Source organism: Monodon monoceros, unplaced genomic scaffold (genome assembly GCF_005190385.1).
Source record: "Monodon monoceros isolate NGI ecotype Baffin Bay Population unplaced genomic scaffold, NGI_Narwhal_1 Super_Scaffold_1, whole genome shotgun sequence".
Classification (NCBI taxonomy): Eukaryota; Metazoa; Chordata; class Mammalia; order Artiodactyla; family Monodontidae; genus Monodon; species Monodon monoceros.
Window position 1 is genome coordinate 68,832,436 of NW_021703765.1, and position 17,622 is coordinate 68,850,057.

Genomic DNA, 17,622 nt, shown 5'->3' on the forward strand with positions numbered 1-17,622 from the left:
ATGTTTTCAATCTCTTGAGTAGATACCTAGGAATGGAATTGCTGCCAGATCACAAGGTAAACAGATGTTTAACTTTAATAAAAGAGACTGCCAAACTTTTCCAAAGAGGCTGCACTGTTTTATATCCCCTCCAGGAAGGAGTGTATGAGAATTTAGTTGTCTGCATATTTAAATTTTGTGCAGGGATTCACATGACAAAACAACCCCCTGCCCCATCAGTTGGGGATGTTTTGGACAATAAGTATTAGAATATCTGGCTCACAGATATGTGAGCCCCCATGAGAATAGGGACTTTGATCCCTCCCCCGCTATTAGTGGCTGCCATTTTCCTGGACCTATTCAGAAGCAGGCAGCTTCCCAGCATGTAATTCTCACACTAACCGTACAGTTCAGAGAACACCACCAACCCCTTTCACAGCAAACTGAGGCTTAGAGGATTAAATGAATTGCTCAAGAGAAGCATGGAATAGTCAGGACTTTGGTGGGTCTGAGACCAAAGGCAGAGGGTTGAACCACTTGTCACATGGCGTATAGCAGCAGGTGGGGAACGATGGTGGGGGAAAGATGCTGCCATCTCACGTAGGAAGTAAGACATGGACACAAATACACCAGAACGCAGTTTATTAGAAAGAAACCAGAGCCTTGTGCAGGGTGCTTTGGAGGTCCAAGGAAGCAGAAAGTCTGAAATCTCCAGGAGCCCTTTTTTTCTCCAGCTCCTTTGTGGTTTGCAGTCCCCAAGCAAAGCTTTCCCTTAATCCAATTAAAACGCACTTGTTTATGCTTATCAGCTCTTTATTTGGTTTGTTAAAAATGTGCAAATTACCCAGAGGCCTCTTCGTCCTCTGAACCAAAAGGCATCTATAAAACTATTAAGTTAAATCCAATTAAGCGCAACTGCTGGAACTTGAGTGTGGTAGAGCAGAACAGAAGGGAAGGAGGGAGGGGAAGGGATTTTGCTGCAGAGAGAAGAGATTCTTCTTCCTCCTTTCAAACATTCCGTGAGTGTGGGCAGGAAAAGGACAGAAAGATCCACGTCTACCACATGCTGGATGGTGGATTTATATGTAGTGTATCGTTCAATTATGTCAGTAACTCCAACAGGTGGACACGATGGACCCATTTTGCAGATGAAGGAACCGAGTCTCAGAGAGGTGAAGCTGGTAGTCCAGAATGTCCCACGACTGGGAAGTGGCAAGGGCAGGATTTGAGTCCTGATCTGTCTAAACCCTCTGCCTAGAATCTTGGAATGTCAGAGCTTAAAGGGTCCTTAGAGGTCGTCTGGCCAAGAGCAAGCCTCTGGAAACACACAAACGTGAGTTTCCACATCCATAAAATGTGTATAGCCATGCTAGCCTCCCCGGGTTTGGGGAGGATTCGATGAAGTGATGTGTGTCTTAAGTACCTGGTACATAGTAGGTACCTGTTATAGGCTAATTTCTGATAACTGCATTCCTGTCAAAACCCATCTCCTTCCCCTTCCCTATTTTTTCAGAAAGAAAGGCTGAGATCCAGAAAGGGAACACGACCACCTCAAAGTTACAGAGACCCGGTGACAGAGGTAGGACTCAAACACAAGTGTCTTGCCTTCTGATTTAGCACCTCATTTCAGAACCTGCACTGCTTCTCCATTTTTGCAGATGAAAAAAAAAAAAGAAAGAAAGAAATTGAGGCACAAAGTGTAGAAGACACTTGGTGGCCGGGTCATCAAGTTCAATACTGAGCCCAAGAACTTGGCAGCTGCCATGTCCTAAACTCTAGTCTTGGCACCGCTATTCCTTAGCTGGGTTGCTTGGGCACATGTCTTGACCTCTCTGAGCACCTGGTTCCTCCTCATTAAAATTGGGGCTCATCCCCCTTGTCCCAGTAAACTTTTAGGGTGCAGTGAGGTCAGGCAGGTGAAAGCCTCTTGTAAGCCAGAATGGCTGCAAACAGCACTGCACATGGAACGTTTGGGGAATGGCTTGAGCATCTGTTCTTGTAGTCTCCAAAGATCCAGGATAGGTCTCTAATTCCCGGCAACCCTCTGACCCAGGGGACGCAGAGAGCTCAGGAAGGGAGAGAGGATGCCCAGGATTCCAGGCAACATTAATCCTATTACAGATGCATTAGGAGACTAACGCTGGCTGAGTCCCAGGCCTCAGAAATCTGGGAAGCAGCTCACCTAAGTGGGCAGAAAATCACATGCGGCTGTGCACAGGACCCTGATTACAGCAACACCATTCCTGGGCTGCAATGATGCACTCTTCCTAGTGCAAGGATAAACAGCTTGAAGTCAGACAAAGGTGGGTTCAACTCCCATCGCCATACTATCTCCCCAACCCAGTCACCTTGGTCAAGTGACTTCACCTCTCCAAGCCTCCATTCCTCCTCTGAATGTGAAATGTAGAATATTTGTCAATAATGGTTGAAAGTTCTTAATAATGATCTTAATAGTGATCATTATGACTTTTTCATTCCACTTTTTAAGACTCAAACCCTGTTGGGAGCAGCAGAAAGTCAAGAAGTAATGGTAACAGGTGGCTCTTCCGGAAATGATAATAAAAGGAAGCTTTTATTATTAGTGTTCCAAATGCAACATCTTTGTCCAATTGGCCTCAAGAGGCTGTGCGCGTGGGAAGAGAGTTGGACCTGTTGTATAATAGGAAGAATGATGGGATATTCTGCTCTGACACACGCAATGGGATTTGCAGCAAAGCTGTGGACTAAAGGCGGGCTGTTGTCTTGAGGAAGGATTTTCCAACTTCCTTTATTCTCTTCTTTTAACACACAAAAGAAAGCCTAGCTCCTGGATTCTGCCAGGGTGCAGAGCAGACCCCCTTCCTGCTACAACTCCGAGGCTTACCACCAGATGATAGGGGAATACAACATAGGGAGATGAAAAGAAAAGATGCTTCTTTTTCCAGAACCAGGAGTCGTAGAAGGAGAAGGGGAGAAGGATTCAGGAGAGAGGACTGCCGAGACATTTGCTTGGCCTTCCTTCTTGCAGCTTTGCCCCAGGTACAGTGAGGACAGGGGGGCTCTCTAGATCACAGCCTCATCTCACTGGCTTTCTCAGCACCCTCAGTTCTCATGTGGTATGGATGTGGGGCAGAACCAGGTAACCTTCACACAAGCTGGGATGCCTCACCTCAGTCCAAACTGGGAGGAGGGCAGAGGAGGGGTGCTGGGGTTCATATTCAGGGGAGCCACGGGAAAGCTAACCAGCCAAGCCCAGGGCAAGATCCTCTTTCCCTGGTCTTATAATCACACACACAGGACCAGGGAGAATGGAGACATTTCTCCACACGCACTGGGTCAGGGAGCCCTCAGGAGCTCTGGACTCCTCCACAATCCCCTGGGACCATGAGACCAAGCCCCGCCCTCCACATGCCCAAAACCACCCCAGGAGAAAAGCAGGAGGATACTTAACCTCAGGAACCTGTATAACTATCACCTGGACTAAAATGTCAAAACGGGGTTAGACTCGTTTGCTAGAGCTGCTGTAACAAACTACCACACATCGGGCGGTTTAAACGTCAGAAACACGTTGTCTCGCAATTGGAGGCTGCAAGTCCAGGATCAAAGTGTCAGCAGGGTTGGTTCCTGCTGAGAGCCTAGAAGGGAAGATCTTCTCCACATCTCTCTCCTTGGCTTGTACATGGCTGTTTCCCCCTCTGTCTCTTTATGTCGTCTTTTCTCTGTATGTGTCTGTGTTCAAATTTCCCCTTTTCATAAGGACACCAGTCATATTGGATTAGGACCCACCCTAATGACCGATTTCAACTTTATTACCTCTGTGAAAACTCTATCTCCAAAGCAGGTCACATTTTGAGGTACTGGGGGTCAGGAGTTCAACACATGAACTTGGGGGACACACTTCAACCCACAACATGGGTAAAGCTTAATTGTTTGTTTTTTGTTTTGTTTTCTGCCAATGCAGGGGGGTGGGAGAAGTTGGGACAGATGTCATAAGGAAGACCAGATCAGCTGCAGACAAAGAAATCACATTTTCTTCACACACCAACACTGCAGCAAGCATTCGAGGTGCAACCCCAATACGTAATTTAAGCAGATTTGCGCAGCCTCCTGAAACAATGGTCTGAATTAGGCACGGCCCCCAGAGATAACAAAGCAAGTGCAGTCTGGTAGCTCCAGTAAAAGGGAAAAAATGGAATAAAACATTACAACAGCGAGAGCTAGCAACTTTGGGGGCGTGTAATATTGTCCAGATGCTGTGATAAGCTCTTGACATGGATTATGTTATTGAATCCTCATGCAACCCTGCAAGACATTTTCCCCCACACTCCGAATCGTATGGATGGGGAAACTGAGGCTCAGAGAGGAAAAGTTATTTGCCCAATCAACCTGGCCTCATTCCAGAGGCTATGCGTGTGATCACTGCCTACTGCACCCGCCTCTCTTTCCTGAGCTGGCTGAGCTCCTCTTAAGGCCTCCAAAGAGCGTGTCCCTCTCCTCCAAGGGAGAAGGTGGGGTCCAGACCTGAGGTGGGGCTGGTGTGCGGAAAGCTCAGATTAGTCAGATCTGCAGATTTCCCCCGGGCTTGAGGGTCAGGCTTCAGAAGCTCAGCTATACCTAGCTTCTCAGGGGAGAATCCATCAGGGAGTTACAAAAACAATAATGGCCAACAATGACACTTCTAAAAAGGAAACAATCTACATGTCCCTCAATAGGGCGTTGCCTAAATAAGTTGTGGTTCTTTTACTAGGTTTGCTAGGAAATCAACTGAGCAATTAATGCTCTATAAAGGAATATGTGGTTGACACAGATTGATGTGTCTGAACCAAAATGTGAGAAAAAGATGGAGCTGTTGAAGGGGATGGACAACCACGCTGAAGAGCAGAGGACAGTGGAGCCGGCTGTGGGGATATCTGGGTTCTTGCCCTGGCCCACCTCCGATGAACTGTGGAGTCCCATCAGGGATCCAGTGGAGCGGCTCCGCTAGACTGACCATAAGAGTCTTGTCAGCTTTGACGTGTTCAGCTTGAGCAAGCCGTTTCCATAGAACTGTCTGCATCCTTGAAGATGCTGTGGCCAGGGGACCAGGATGAGGTTTATAAGCAGGTGACACACCTGGGAAATCCAGGAACAAGAAAGGGGTGACGTTTAAGATTCCAACAAGCTGAAAACCCATTGTCCCTATGGTGAGCTTGCAAGGGGAGCAGGGAAGCCCCCGCTCCATTCCCAGTTTCTGGTTCCTTCAACCTTCTCGGTTCCTGCAATTCCACCTTTAGCATGCCATTCGTTTGGGCTAAGCAATGCCAGCTCCCTGATGCTCTTTCAAAGGAGGGAAGGAATATTGGATCAAATCACTCTTCTATTTTGAGGAGTCAGAGATGGGGGAGCAGTCGCTGACAGATGTATCCTGGCCCCCAGAATCAATCCCAGTTCAGCAACTCCCAGGCAAGATGTGAGTCTTCTCTAACTCCTGGGAGGTTCAAGGCTTTATAACAGAAAGCCTTTCTCTCCCTTCTGTACTAATTTCTTCGTACCTCATTTATTGAACACAAGCAGCAGCATATCTAGTGAAAGGGTATGAGCCACCAAGCAATACAGGCGTGGGATCAAATCTCAACTCTTCTCCATACTAATATGTTGTAAGATTCAGGAAAGTGAGGATAGTAATTGCTGTCATATCCCCAGAGCCCAGCACAGTGTAGGTACTCAATAAAAATCAATGAAACTTCCCAAGTTTCATCAATATAGAAAAAAAGGTGAAAACAATTTGGAAATGGTGAATTGTCATAGCCATTGTCATAAACTCGATGATGGTGATGATGATAAAAGTAACATCAGCTGTGCTTATTTCTTCATTCGTTCCACAAAAATACTGTGAGCACTTTTTGTGTACTAAGCACAGCTCTGGGTGCTGGGGGTACAGAGGTGGGCAAGATATACACCAATCCCTGCCTTCATGGAGCTCACCGCCCAGTAGGGGAACAGCCTTAAGGCAGTTAAACACAGAAATAAACGAAATTATTCCAGATGGCAATAAGTACCCTAATGGATATCTGTGTGGTTCTAGGAAACTGGAGCTCTTGAGTTTCAGCTTCTTCATCTCCAAAGTTAAGACGCTTTTATGCTTCAGGCTTCTAATGAGGATGAAATGGGATGATGGATGTGGAATTGCCTAAAATCCCATCATGAGTCAAACCTTCCCAGTAAAGCGCTGGACCCTGAGCATCGTAAACTGCCTGCCGTGAACCAGGGGCTCATAGGCTGTTAGCAGCCACAAGCCAAGGCTGAGAGCCCCCTTTCCCACCTCCCTGTGTGTGTCCCTGCTCTGTGGCACCAGCATCTGGGAGCCAACCAGAAACTCATTCTATTATCCAGATGTTTACTCTATAGGTGTGTCAAACATCTGTATGATGGAAGCCAGGGAGAAGATAATCCAGATCCGCCCCTTCCAAAGCTAGGCATCTGGGCTCCAGGGACACTTGGGCATCAGGGAATCATTATCTGGCTGTGCTTCCTGCTGTAGTATCACCCAGTGCCCAACACAGACCTGGGGCCCAGTTGATTGCTCTATCCATGATTTCTAAGTGGAAGCTTGTGGTCATGGTTGTACCAGCCAAATCCTTAACAGAGTCCTGGTCCGGAAAAGAACTACAAAACAGTAGGAGGAGGAGAAAGAGGAGGAGGGAGGCATCTGGTTCCTTTAGTTTCAGGCTGCAATTAATCAGACAAAAGGGAAGGGAAAAAACCAAGGGAGGTAGAAGCACTCGATGGAAGCCTCCTTCATTTGTGACCGCTCCTAATGGTACAAGGGAAAGAACCGTGGCTTCTCCACTTCCAAACTAGGTGACCTGGGGCCTCAGTTTCCATGTCTGTGAAATGGGGGATAGTCCTACCCTTTCCAAGTTCCATCAATATGGGAAAAAATGTGGAAGTACTTTGGAAATGATGTAATGATGATCGTCATGAAATTAGATGATGATAATGATGATAAAAATAACATCAGCTTATGTTATTTTTTCATCTGTTCAACAAAATACTGTGAGCACTTTTTCTGTGCTAAGCACCACTCTGGGCGCTGGGGATACACAGGTGGGCAAGATGGGTACGGTCCTTGCCCTGATGGAGCTCACTGTCCAGTAGGGGGACAGTCTTAAGGCAGCTAAACAAATAAATCAAATCAATCCGGATGGCAGGAGGTACCATGATGAAAATGAAACAAGAGATCTGATAGACAGTGAATGGGGATGGAGGCTACTTTAAGTGGGGGAAGGGGTCAGGAAGGACCTCTCTCAGGAGGTGACACTGGAGCTGAGATCTGGAGGAGGTGGAGGAACCAGTCATGCAAACAGAGGTCCCAGGATAGCAGACACGAAGGCCAGAAGTGGGAACAGCCTTGGATGTGTTAGCGTTGTTGCCGTTGTTAACCTGCCTCTTTTGTTTTGGGGACGCAGAGAGGAATGCGTGACTGGGGAGCATCACGAGATAAAGATGGAGGAGGTGATGTCAGTCCTCTAGGGCCTTGTAAGCCACAGTAAAAGGTTTGGATTATTGTACTCTGTGACGGATGGATGCTAACTCTGGCTGCTTTGTGGTGAGTGGTTGTCGGGGGGCAAGGCTGGAAGTGGGGAGACCAGTGATGGGGTGGATGCATGTCTAGATGAAAGAGGGCAGTGAGTGTGAGCCCAACACCTGCTAAATGCTTACATGCCACATCTCCTTTAATCCCCATAGCAACCCCGTGAGCTGCAAGTTCCTATTATACCCGTTGTACAGATGAGAAAACTGAGGCTTTGGAGATGTTGAGTAGCTTGCCCAAGGTCATAGAGCCTTAACCTTAGCCCTGACCCTAGCTGATGTAAATGGTGGAGCTGAGGTTCCAACCCACTCAGTCTGACTCCTGAGCCCATGTGATCCTGGACCTTAACCATCAGAAGCCCTTTGAGTCAGGGGACAGAGCTGGGCAGGGTGTGCTCAGTCTTTCCTAAGGTCCTGCCTCTTTGGATAGACCCTGCAGGGATTACCCCCCTCTGAGTTGCTCCCTTGAATCAGAGGGAAGCCCCCAAACCTGGGTCTGTCTATGCTGCCAATGCAAGTGGGAAGTCATTCCCGCAGACGCCATGAATTATTTTATTTTTAAAAATACTTCTAATTGAGGCATAACTTAATTACTGTGAAGTGCATTAGTCTTATATGTACAGATAAATGGGTTTTTACATATGAAGACAGCCATGGAACCACCATCTACATCAAGATAGAGATCATCTCTCACCCATACCCAGGACAATTTTGAAGGGTAAAGTTTATGCCCCAAACACAGCATGTCTCTGCCCTGTACCAGGTTTTTCCAAGATCTCCTGTTTCCCCTGGAAGGAAGACTCTGCTGGAAACTCCCAGTGACTCCCAGGTCTTAGGCAGGGGTCCTGCAGGGCAGACCAGCACCAAAGCCCTTGTCAACAAACTAAGAAGTGAAGAGGGTAGCTTGGTGAATGTCCAGGTCTGTAGAATAATGGTATTTAAAAATGATCCACATGAGCATTTCCACACACATCTCATTTCACAGCAGTCAGTGAGGTAGGAAGGAGGTCCCAATATTATTACAAAAAAGCCTCAGTTTCACCATCTGCAAAATGGGGGGATGGGAAGGGATGAACTTGATGAAGCAGAGTTCCTTCCAAACTCAACAACCCTAAGATTCTCAGGCTCAGGAGGAAGTGACAAAGCCACCCAGACACCACTTCCTCCCTCCAAACGAAAAACCTATCTCTCAGATTCCCCCACTCTCACCGCCTCAAAATCTGACACTGGAGAGAGAGCACATGCTTGCCATCGTTCTCCAGGGAGGAGTCTCTTCAGAGGACAGTTTATGTTTGCAAGTTGCTTTAGGGTCCAAAGAGACTGGGGTTTGAATTCTAGCTCTACCACTTACTAGCTGTGTGACACTGGGCAAGTCACTTCACCTCTCTGAACCTCAGTTTCCTCATCTGTACAGGCAGATGGTAATGGTCCTTACCACAAAGATCGCTGTAAGGATTCAATGGGTTAATGACAGGAAAGTGCTTGCAGGGTGTCTGGAGGATCCCCCAGGGCAGAACTCGGTGACCTCCAAGGTTAAACCCCAAGTTCAAGCACTTGGAGTGTCGTCTGCTTAAATTCCCCTCAGCCACCACCCACAACTGCGGCATTAATATGCTTCCATTCCTCTTAGGTTAATATAGGTATTATTTATAGGGCTTTATTAACTGCTCAGAGGGCTCCCCTGAGAAATATAAGTGTGCATTGGGAGGTACATTTGAATAATATTTACAATTAATTTCCGTCAATAAAGCAATGCACCGAGGTCTCTGTGCAGCTGAAACGAGCCCTGGGTTGGTTTCCCGCTAACCGGTCCCTGGAGAAAGCTTGGGTAGCTTTTAACTAGCTTTGGAATAGTCCGTTTCTCTCAAGCTCCACCTTGGCTCCCAAAGTCCAGGCACCAGGGCATTCACCTGGATGCCGCAGCAGCCTCCCGCTTCCCCTCTCGCCCCTCTCCATCTTGTCCCCCAGAGCAGCGCTGGGCATCGGGCATCCTTTTAATAGGCAGGTCTGAGCACATTACTCCCTTAAACGTGGCTTCCCCTTCACCCCCATCCCACCGTCTGGCCCTGTCTCCTCTCCATCCTATCTGGTCCCTATTCATTCTACTTGCTCTGCTGCAGCCTCCACCCACTTTCAGTCGCTCAGAGCCATTCTGCTCCCTCCCACATCAATGCCATTGCCCATGCTGTTTCCTCCACCTGAAACACCCTCTCCAGCACCTACCCACTGAATCAGTGCCTACCCATCCTTCACATCTCAGGCGTCGCTTCCCCCAGGAAATTTCCTTGGCCTTTGGACAGGGTCACATCCCTCTATAATATGTGGGTAGCATTTACTATGGTTGTTTTCCATTTGGGGTATGTTTTTTTTTTTAATTGGCTGTCACCACTGCCCAATGAATGTGCTCAGGAGGACAGAGATGGTGTATGTACTGATCATCCCCGCATTCCCAGTGCCTGCAGGGCCTGGCAAAGAGGACGTATTAAATAGATGTTTGTGGAGTGGATGAATGGGTGGATTTATAAACAGATGGTTACGGAAATGGTTGGGTGTTTGAAAGGATGGCTAGATGAATGTGTGAATGGCAGCATCTGTCCTTGGGTGGCCCGATGCATGGACTTAGGAGTAAGGAGTCCTGGGTTTCAGTCCCTTCTCTGCCATGGCTTGCTATTTTGTCTTGGGTAAGTCACTACCTGTCTCATATCCTTGGTTTCTAGGAAAATTACATGAGTTGGAGGGAATATTTTTCGAGATGTGGATTTCTTGAAGTTCAAAATTTGGGGAATGGGAGGTCGGGAATTTCAGGGCTTCTCCTGCTGTCTCACAACATAGCTGTGTGACTTTGGACAGGACATTTCACCTCTCTGAGCCTCAGGTGGTACTCCACGAGTTGGGCGGGGAAGGCAAGGGTCAGGACCCCCCAGCATGGAGCCCCACGCTTGCTTCAGTTTCTTTATTTAAGAGAAATATTGTCCTCAGAGAGGGGAAGCAAGCAAGCCCCCTACCTCAAGGTCTGACGAGCAGCTTCCTGGTTCCCCTGGTCTTGGATACCAGCCCCAGTAGCAATTTTCCAAAGCCAGAGCATCACAGCATGTCAGGAAGGAACGGGAGACGGAGGCCAGAGGCAGGAGTTGGGGAATCAATGACCACTCCATCCAAGCCAGCACCACCTAATTTTGCAGATTTCTCGAAGGGCAGCTCTTATGACCTCAGTTCCCTCATCTGTAAAATGGGAAAGACCTGGGTGGTTTGAGTTTGAATGGCCCTGTGGCTCTCATGATTGGTTGCTCTCTTCTCCCACCCATCCTGGCCCCTAAGCTCTCCAAGCTTAAGGGCTTAAGGCAAACTCCTCCCTCAGCCAGCGCCTGGGTCGGTCCCCCCTTCTGAGCCCCTCCCTCTTGTCTTGCTCCTACTTCTTCTCTCCCTTCCCCTCCCCCTCCCCCCTCCCTCTCCATCCTCCCAAGGGCTGAAGAAGCTGGGAATTCAGGCAGCAGACCCAGTTCCATTTACTACTGTGTGACCCTGAACAAGTGAGGTCCACAACCTGACCCTCCCTTTCTGCACTCCCCAAGGCGGGTCTGATGATTCTCTTCTCACAGGACCGTTTTTGAGGGTTTGATGAGATTTTGTGCCTGACACATGGTAGATGCTTGATAAATGCCAGATCTCTTTTCTTCATTGTCCTTCTCTGTTTCCTTTGTGCTTCCCTCCTCCCTCCCTCTCCCCCACCCTCAAACAGCATCTTCTCTGCTTGTCCCTCTGCCCACAGCCCCGTGCCCCCTCCACCCACCCACCAAACCCAGGAAGCAGCACGGAGGCTCCAACTGGCGGGTCCTGGCCCTGGAGGGAGGGCTCTCAGGCACAAAGCGTGTTGGCTGCCTGTGGAGTAATTCAGGTGAACGTGCTTTGTGAACTGCAGGGCCTTTGTATGTGTGACCTGTGGGGTCGTCAGGAGCTGTAGGGACAAGGTTGAAAAGGGTGTTATGGCTGCACTTAAGCATTTGATGGGGAACTACAATCAGAACAGGAAGACTTGGTGGGGCAGCCAGAAAGAGCGAGCCCTGGCTCCGAGGAGGAAAACAGCTGGCTTTCATTTCGTTTCTGTTCATCAGCTTTTCCAATGACAAAATGATTTCCTGGCTTCCCCAGCCTGGCCTGACCTGCACGCAGCCCGGAAGGAACGAGAAGCTGAGCCCCAAGGAACAGCACGGTCCTCCCCGAGTGGCTGGTGACTGTCTCTGGGGCCTGGAACACGTCCCACTCCATCTTGTGCCCTGGATGCTTCCCCTGTGAAGTTGGGAAAGGGGGTGACAGGGGGCGCTGGGCAATATTTAAAGCTCCCTTAGCTCAAGCTAAGTTCAGGTTGCTCAAAACAATCGGAGGCCCCAGTGGGGTCAGTTCACAGCTGCCTCACCAACACACTGACCCAACAAGGGAAGGAACAGTTTGTCTCTTAATGAGGTGTGATTCCAAACAGCCCATGGCCTCGGGAACTTGCCGCCCGTGCTGTGTTGACGTTACATCTGTTCACTGTATCTTGTTGAAGTGGCTTCGCAACAAAGAAACTTGGAAGAGAGCAGAATATGGACACTTGGAGGCCAAAGGGCCCTCCCGTCAGGCCTCTCTCCCCACTGCCCTCCCCCAGAGAGCTGGGGGGGACACAGGAGGTGGGAGCCAGGGTGGGTGGCTGTGAATGGATGCCAAGGGAGCTGGGAGCCAAGTACATTTTCTTTGCCACGTTGTATCGTTTTTGAAAACTATTTGCAAAGCTGCCTTTAAAGCCCTTAAGATGTTTACATCAATCTGCTGAGGGGCGCATATATATTTACGGTCAAAACCCCAAGCCTCTGCCGACTTATTTGAGCCAGACAGACCTAGGTTCAAACCTAGCCAGACTCTAACAGAGACCTGCTGGGTGCCCTTGGGCAAGTTACTTAAACTCTGAGCCCCAGATGTCTCATCCATAAAAGGGAAGGGATAATTGTACTTAACTCAGGGCTGCTGTGAGGGATAAATGAGATACACATGTAAAGTGCTTAACACAGAAGTGCTAAATAAATGTAGGTTACCGGGATAGTCTAGAATATTCTCAGTAGATACATTATCCATAAAAGAACAGAGTTTCTGGGACCAGACGGAGCTGGGTTCAGACGGGTAACTGTGCCCCTGGCCAGCTGTGTGACGTCGGGTGTGTAACTTCCCTTCTCTGAGCCTCAGCTGTGTCGTTTGTAAATGGGACAATGACACTGCAGCACAGGGAGGTGTGGGCCCCAGAAAAGACAAGGTGACTGCACGTAGGAGGGGCCCTAGGCCCGTGGGCCCCCCTCGGCCCTGCGTCTAAGGAGCACAGTCCAGTGAGCCAGGCTCCAGATTCTGCTTCAAGCTCGGGGACTGAGCCCTCGGACTCAGCTTCAGCCCGTGAGGTGCTCCGAGGTTGCTTCCTGCAGCTGATTTTGGACTAGCCTCCAGCCAGGCTTTGAGGAAGTTGGGAAGGCGTAGATGCCCCCCACCATCCTCCCATCTGCCTCCTGCCCTGGAGTGTTTTCTTCTGAGCATCTCCAGCAGGAACCAGTGGATCAGGGAAGAGGGAGGAATCCCTGTGATGGGGTGGAGGCTGCTGGTGAAGCTGCCCACCTCGAACCAGCCCAGGGTAACAAATGCAAAGTGAGAACAGGGCTTGGGACAAGGGGCTGGCATCACCCCCACCCCAAAATAGCTACGGCCCAAAGCACCATCGCCCTGGGAGTTTCGAGGGTGAGTTGATACATGTCACGCACCCTTTGAAAGGTCTTTTCTTTCTTCATTCCTTCCCCCAAACCCCTGAGTCCTCATCACAGCCCTGCTTCTCTTGCCCTCACAAAGAGCCCCATGGCTCCTCAGGACCTGTTGCCTGTCTTTTCAGCTGATCTGAAAGTCAAATGCATGGTCCCGGGAGTTCCTGTGCTCATATGTCACCTTCTCTTCCCAGGGAACCTGGAGAAGGTGTGTGCATTTCCACACACCCTAACCCAGAGGAATGGCTTGAGTGGCAGGATTTCTGGCCAGCTATTGACAGAGGGATATGAGCGAGGCGTGACCTACATCACACTGGGTTTGCTCTGACCTCCTCTGCTCACACCAGGAATGGACCTTGAAAAGCGTTTCTGTCATTCCTGGGAAGCACTCAGGTAGGTAACTGATCCCTCTGTCTTATGCCCATCCCAGTTCATGGCAGTGCTTTTGAGAATTCTCCCTTTTTTGCTTTGCATCAGTCAAGGCTGGTCTCCCAGGATGCACGGGATGCTCTTCCAAGGCTGAGCACCGTAGCATGCTCTGTCCGCCGTACCCCTGGAAGAAAGGAGTTCTGAGCCCTGGATTCCCAGTTCAAAACACAGTTCAGCCCCATGCAAAATACAGCGGGCATCTGTGGGCGCCCAAGATGTTCTTGCCGTGGTCTCGAGAAGGCGTAGCTTTGAGCCTCCAAGGTTGGGAGTATCCACGGGGGACGGGGGTGTTCCAGGCGAGGCTCAGAGCATGCTGGTCTCCCTCTCGTTCATGGATGACATCTTGGTGAAACTTCTGTGGCTGGGATAGGAGGAGTGGCCTGTGTCCTCACTCAGAGCATGGACCAGACGGGAGAAGAGGGCCACCTTGAACTTCTTGAAGTCCTGTCCTATGAAGACGTACAGAATGGGATTCATGCAGCTGTTGGCAATGGCGATGGCAGTGGCCAGGGGCACACCCAGGCTGAAGACGGAGCCAGGCATGGCGCTGTGATGGAGCTCCAGAAGGTACAGCGTGTGGTAGGGGCACCAGCAGAGGAAGAAGGTGATAATGATGGTCACGATGACCTTGAAGGGCTTCTTAGTCTTGGCCAGGCGGTTGCGCCGCAGCTTGCAGACGATGGTGACGTAGCAGGCGGTGATGATGAGCATCGGGGTCAGGAAGCCACAGAGGAAGCGGGTGATGGTCACCGCCACGTGCCGGCCAAAGCCCACAGCGTCCACTTGGGGATGAGTGGGCCACGAGGAAGAGCTGGTGGCAGACAGGCTGAAGTTGTTAAAGCAGGATATTTTCCCGTGCACATGGGCTGTGTCCCGGAAGACGAGGGATGGGGAACTCAAGAAGAAAGCCAGGACCCAGATGACCATGCAGGCCATGTAAGCCAGCCGGACGCTGCGGTGGTTCTGGGACCAGACGGGAAGGAGCACGGAGATGCAGCGGTCGGAGCTGATGACAGTGAGCAGGAAGACGCTGGTGTACATGTTGTGGATGAGCAGGAAGTTGCTGATCTTGCACATGGCTGTGCCGAACACCCAGTGGTAGTCCATGGCGGCGTAGGTGATGTGGATTGGGAGGAAGACGTTGAACAGGAAATCCGCAACGGCCAGGTTGAGGAACCAGACGGTGTTCACCGTCTTCTTCATCTTGCAGGTGGCGATGATGATCACCAAGCCGTTGCCCAGGATCCCGAGGAAACAGATGATGCTGTAGACCACCACCAGGAAGATCCTGACCACCCTGCCTTCCAGGGGAGATAACTCCTCCAAAACCACGATGGGGTCGAAATCATCAGAGTACACGTACTCATAGGTGAGGGAGGCGTTGCTATCCCCATCCTCCATTCTCTGCAAGCGGAGGCAGGGGTCGTTAGGGGAACTTTGATGAGAACTGGCTTTAAAAGGTTGACGTTAAAGCCAGCGCAACTGACCGTGTCCTCCCCGGCTGTGAGCAAGGCCAGGTGGGTGGCTTTGCTATTTTATTTACTGGACTAACACCTCTCAGGCACCTCCTATATATCGGGTACTATTCTAAAGGGTTGAGGTATGTAAACTCTTTTCATCCTCATAATAACTCAATGAAAGTTGTTACAAACCCCATTTTACAGATGAGGAAACTGAGGCACAGAGAGCTTGAGTCACGTGCCCAAAGTTATACAGCTGGGAAGAGGCAGAGCCAGGAGTCAGGCCCCAGCTTCAGAGTCTATGGTCCCTCTGGACCACCATGTTTTTGCTTCCTCTCTGGGACCCTCCCCTTTCCCTTACAGTCTAGCGGGAGACAACTATTCATCAAAAAAACTCCTCAAATCATGGGAAAAATCGCAACAATGCTAAGCGCAATGAAGGAGAGGTGCGTAGTGCTGCGAACGTGGTTCCGACCGTATTTCCAAACCCAGGGACAGCCGCACTGACAGTGCACCCACCTCATCCTCGTCCCCCACTGATGCCCTTTGGAGAGATGAGTTCAGATCCCGTGTCCCTTACCGTTCACTGTTACGATGCCCAAAGCTCTCCAGTGTGGGTCCTTGGCCAATCAGTTCCCAAACACAGCTGGAAACACCTGCAGGGAAGAATGAGGAACAGCAGTTGGCTCTGGATCTAAGAACCAGAGGTTTGGGTGGACCCAGAGCCAGAGGTTGAATGTATCACTGTTACTCCCACTTTCCAGAGGAGGAAGCAGAGGCTCAGAGAAGCTAAGTGATGTGCCCGAGGTTACCCAGCTGGGAAGTGGTGGAGCCCCCTGAACCCAGGTCAACAGCTGAACCCTTCATCCCAACCCCCATCTCCACCGACCCCCCCATCCCAGCACATCCAGAGACGAGAGCCCGATTCAGGGATGGGTGCAGGGGAGAGAGTATGGATGGCTCGATACAAATCCACTGCCAGGGCAGGACCCAGAAAACACCATTTCAGGCAGTGTTGGGGACACAGGAGACAAGAAGAGGAACTGCCCAGAGCACCTACTCTGTGCCAAGAACTATAATTTCCTCATCACATTAAATCCTCCCAGAGGTTCTCCCAGGCAGGTGATACTACTCTTGGTTTGGAGCTGCGGAAACTGAGGCTCAGAGAGAAGCATCCTTCTCACCGGGCATCTTCTGGGCCCTCTGTTACCAAGAATTGGGCCCTGGTGTCACAACGGTCCAATGAGACAGACACAAATACATTCCCTGAGCATCTACTATATGCCAGAAAGCTGAACTGGTACTTCATACAATCCCCATAACAACCTTGTTGGTATTTTCCCAATGTATGGAAGAAGGAACAAAGATTGGAGAGTTTGCAAGCTTGGGAGATCTTGGAGGAGGTGGTCTCATGCATCGTTCACACCCAGCCTTGGCCACCTGCCAGCTCTGTGGCTTTGGACACACGACTTCTCCTCTCTGAGCCTCGGTTTCCTCATCAGTAAGATGGGAATACTCACTACTTCACAGAAAGGATGTAAGAATTACAGGCAATCAGGAGTTTGGAGCATTTGGCTCAGCGCTGGCACACTCGATAAATATTAGCGATTACATTGCAACCCAAGGGTAAACAGCTGAATTCTGAGCTGGAATCCGAACCCAGGGCGCTGACAACCCAGAGCCCATGCACTTTCCACCACCCATGTTTTCCCCATCTGACAAATGGGCTCTAAACAAGATGTTTCAGCCTGGCGACACTGGCAATCGACACTTCATTATAAATGAGTCCAACCCTTCTCCATATAAATTCATCATTGCTGCTTGATGGGCTTGAGGTTGTATTTTATTGCATAAAAGTCATCTTTCGCTTTTTATTAAATAAAAGCCACTTGGAAATTTCCACTGAGGACTCTGGGCTCAAAGGAGCGGGCATCATTCCGCTCTACAGCCTGGGTGAAGAATCCAGAGGTGTCCAACCAGGGGTCCCCAAGGACTTCCTGTGGGATGCGGAGAGAAGACGGGGAGGCAGCAGCTGCCCCCTCCCCCGACTCCCACAACTGGGGGAAACGTGACAGGTGTTCACGATAATAATGTATGTGCTGAGCATGTGATTCAGACGGTCTCACTTTGACCCAGGAGGGGCCACAGCGAGGCTGAAGGAGATGAAGACCCTTGCCCAAGACATCTGGGCAGGGGGTGGGAGAGCCTGGATTTGAACCAGGTCTGCAGAATGTGGGATCTTGCCCGCCACTCCACGCTGCGAAATCTTGATCTCATGACAGCCACCGAGTGTGTCCTTGAGGAAGGAATGAGCATGTCCGCGTTCCCTGTTCCGGGCTGTGCAGGATCCAGGGACGAGGCCATGGCTTCCCAGGTTGCTTTTCCACAGGGGCCTCACGGTCAGTCACAAGGGACAAGACAGAGGTGGT

The 17,622-nt window shown here is 50.1% G+C and overlaps 1 protein-coding gene across 7 annotated transcripts in view; it reads right to left on the bottom strand.

Moving 5' to 3' along the window:
• Positions 1-7,950: 7,950 nt before the first annotated feature.
• The window catches only part of CMKLR1 (chemerin chemokine-like receptor 1), a 43,837-nt gene continuing 34,165 nt past the window's right edge, over positions 7,951-17,622 (bottom strand). For 5 of the 7 annotated variants that reach the window (XM_029228798.1, XM_029228776.1, XM_029228790.1 and 2 more), the window contains 2 exons: positions 15,774-15,849; positions 11,337-15,137 (listed from right to left, as the gene is read on the bottom strand). In XM_029228798.1, coding sequence (XP_029084631.1) covers positions 14,037-15,134 — 1,098 coding nt within the window. In that variant the 5' untranslated portion in view covers positions 15,135-15,137; positions 15,774-15,849 and the 3' untranslated portion in view covers positions 11,337-14,036. Of the gene's footprint in view, positions 10,753-11,336; positions 15,138-15,773; positions 15,850-17,622 lie in introns of those variants that run through there. The other 2 variants (XR_003794457.1, XR_003794467.1) reach the window with 2 other exon arrangements.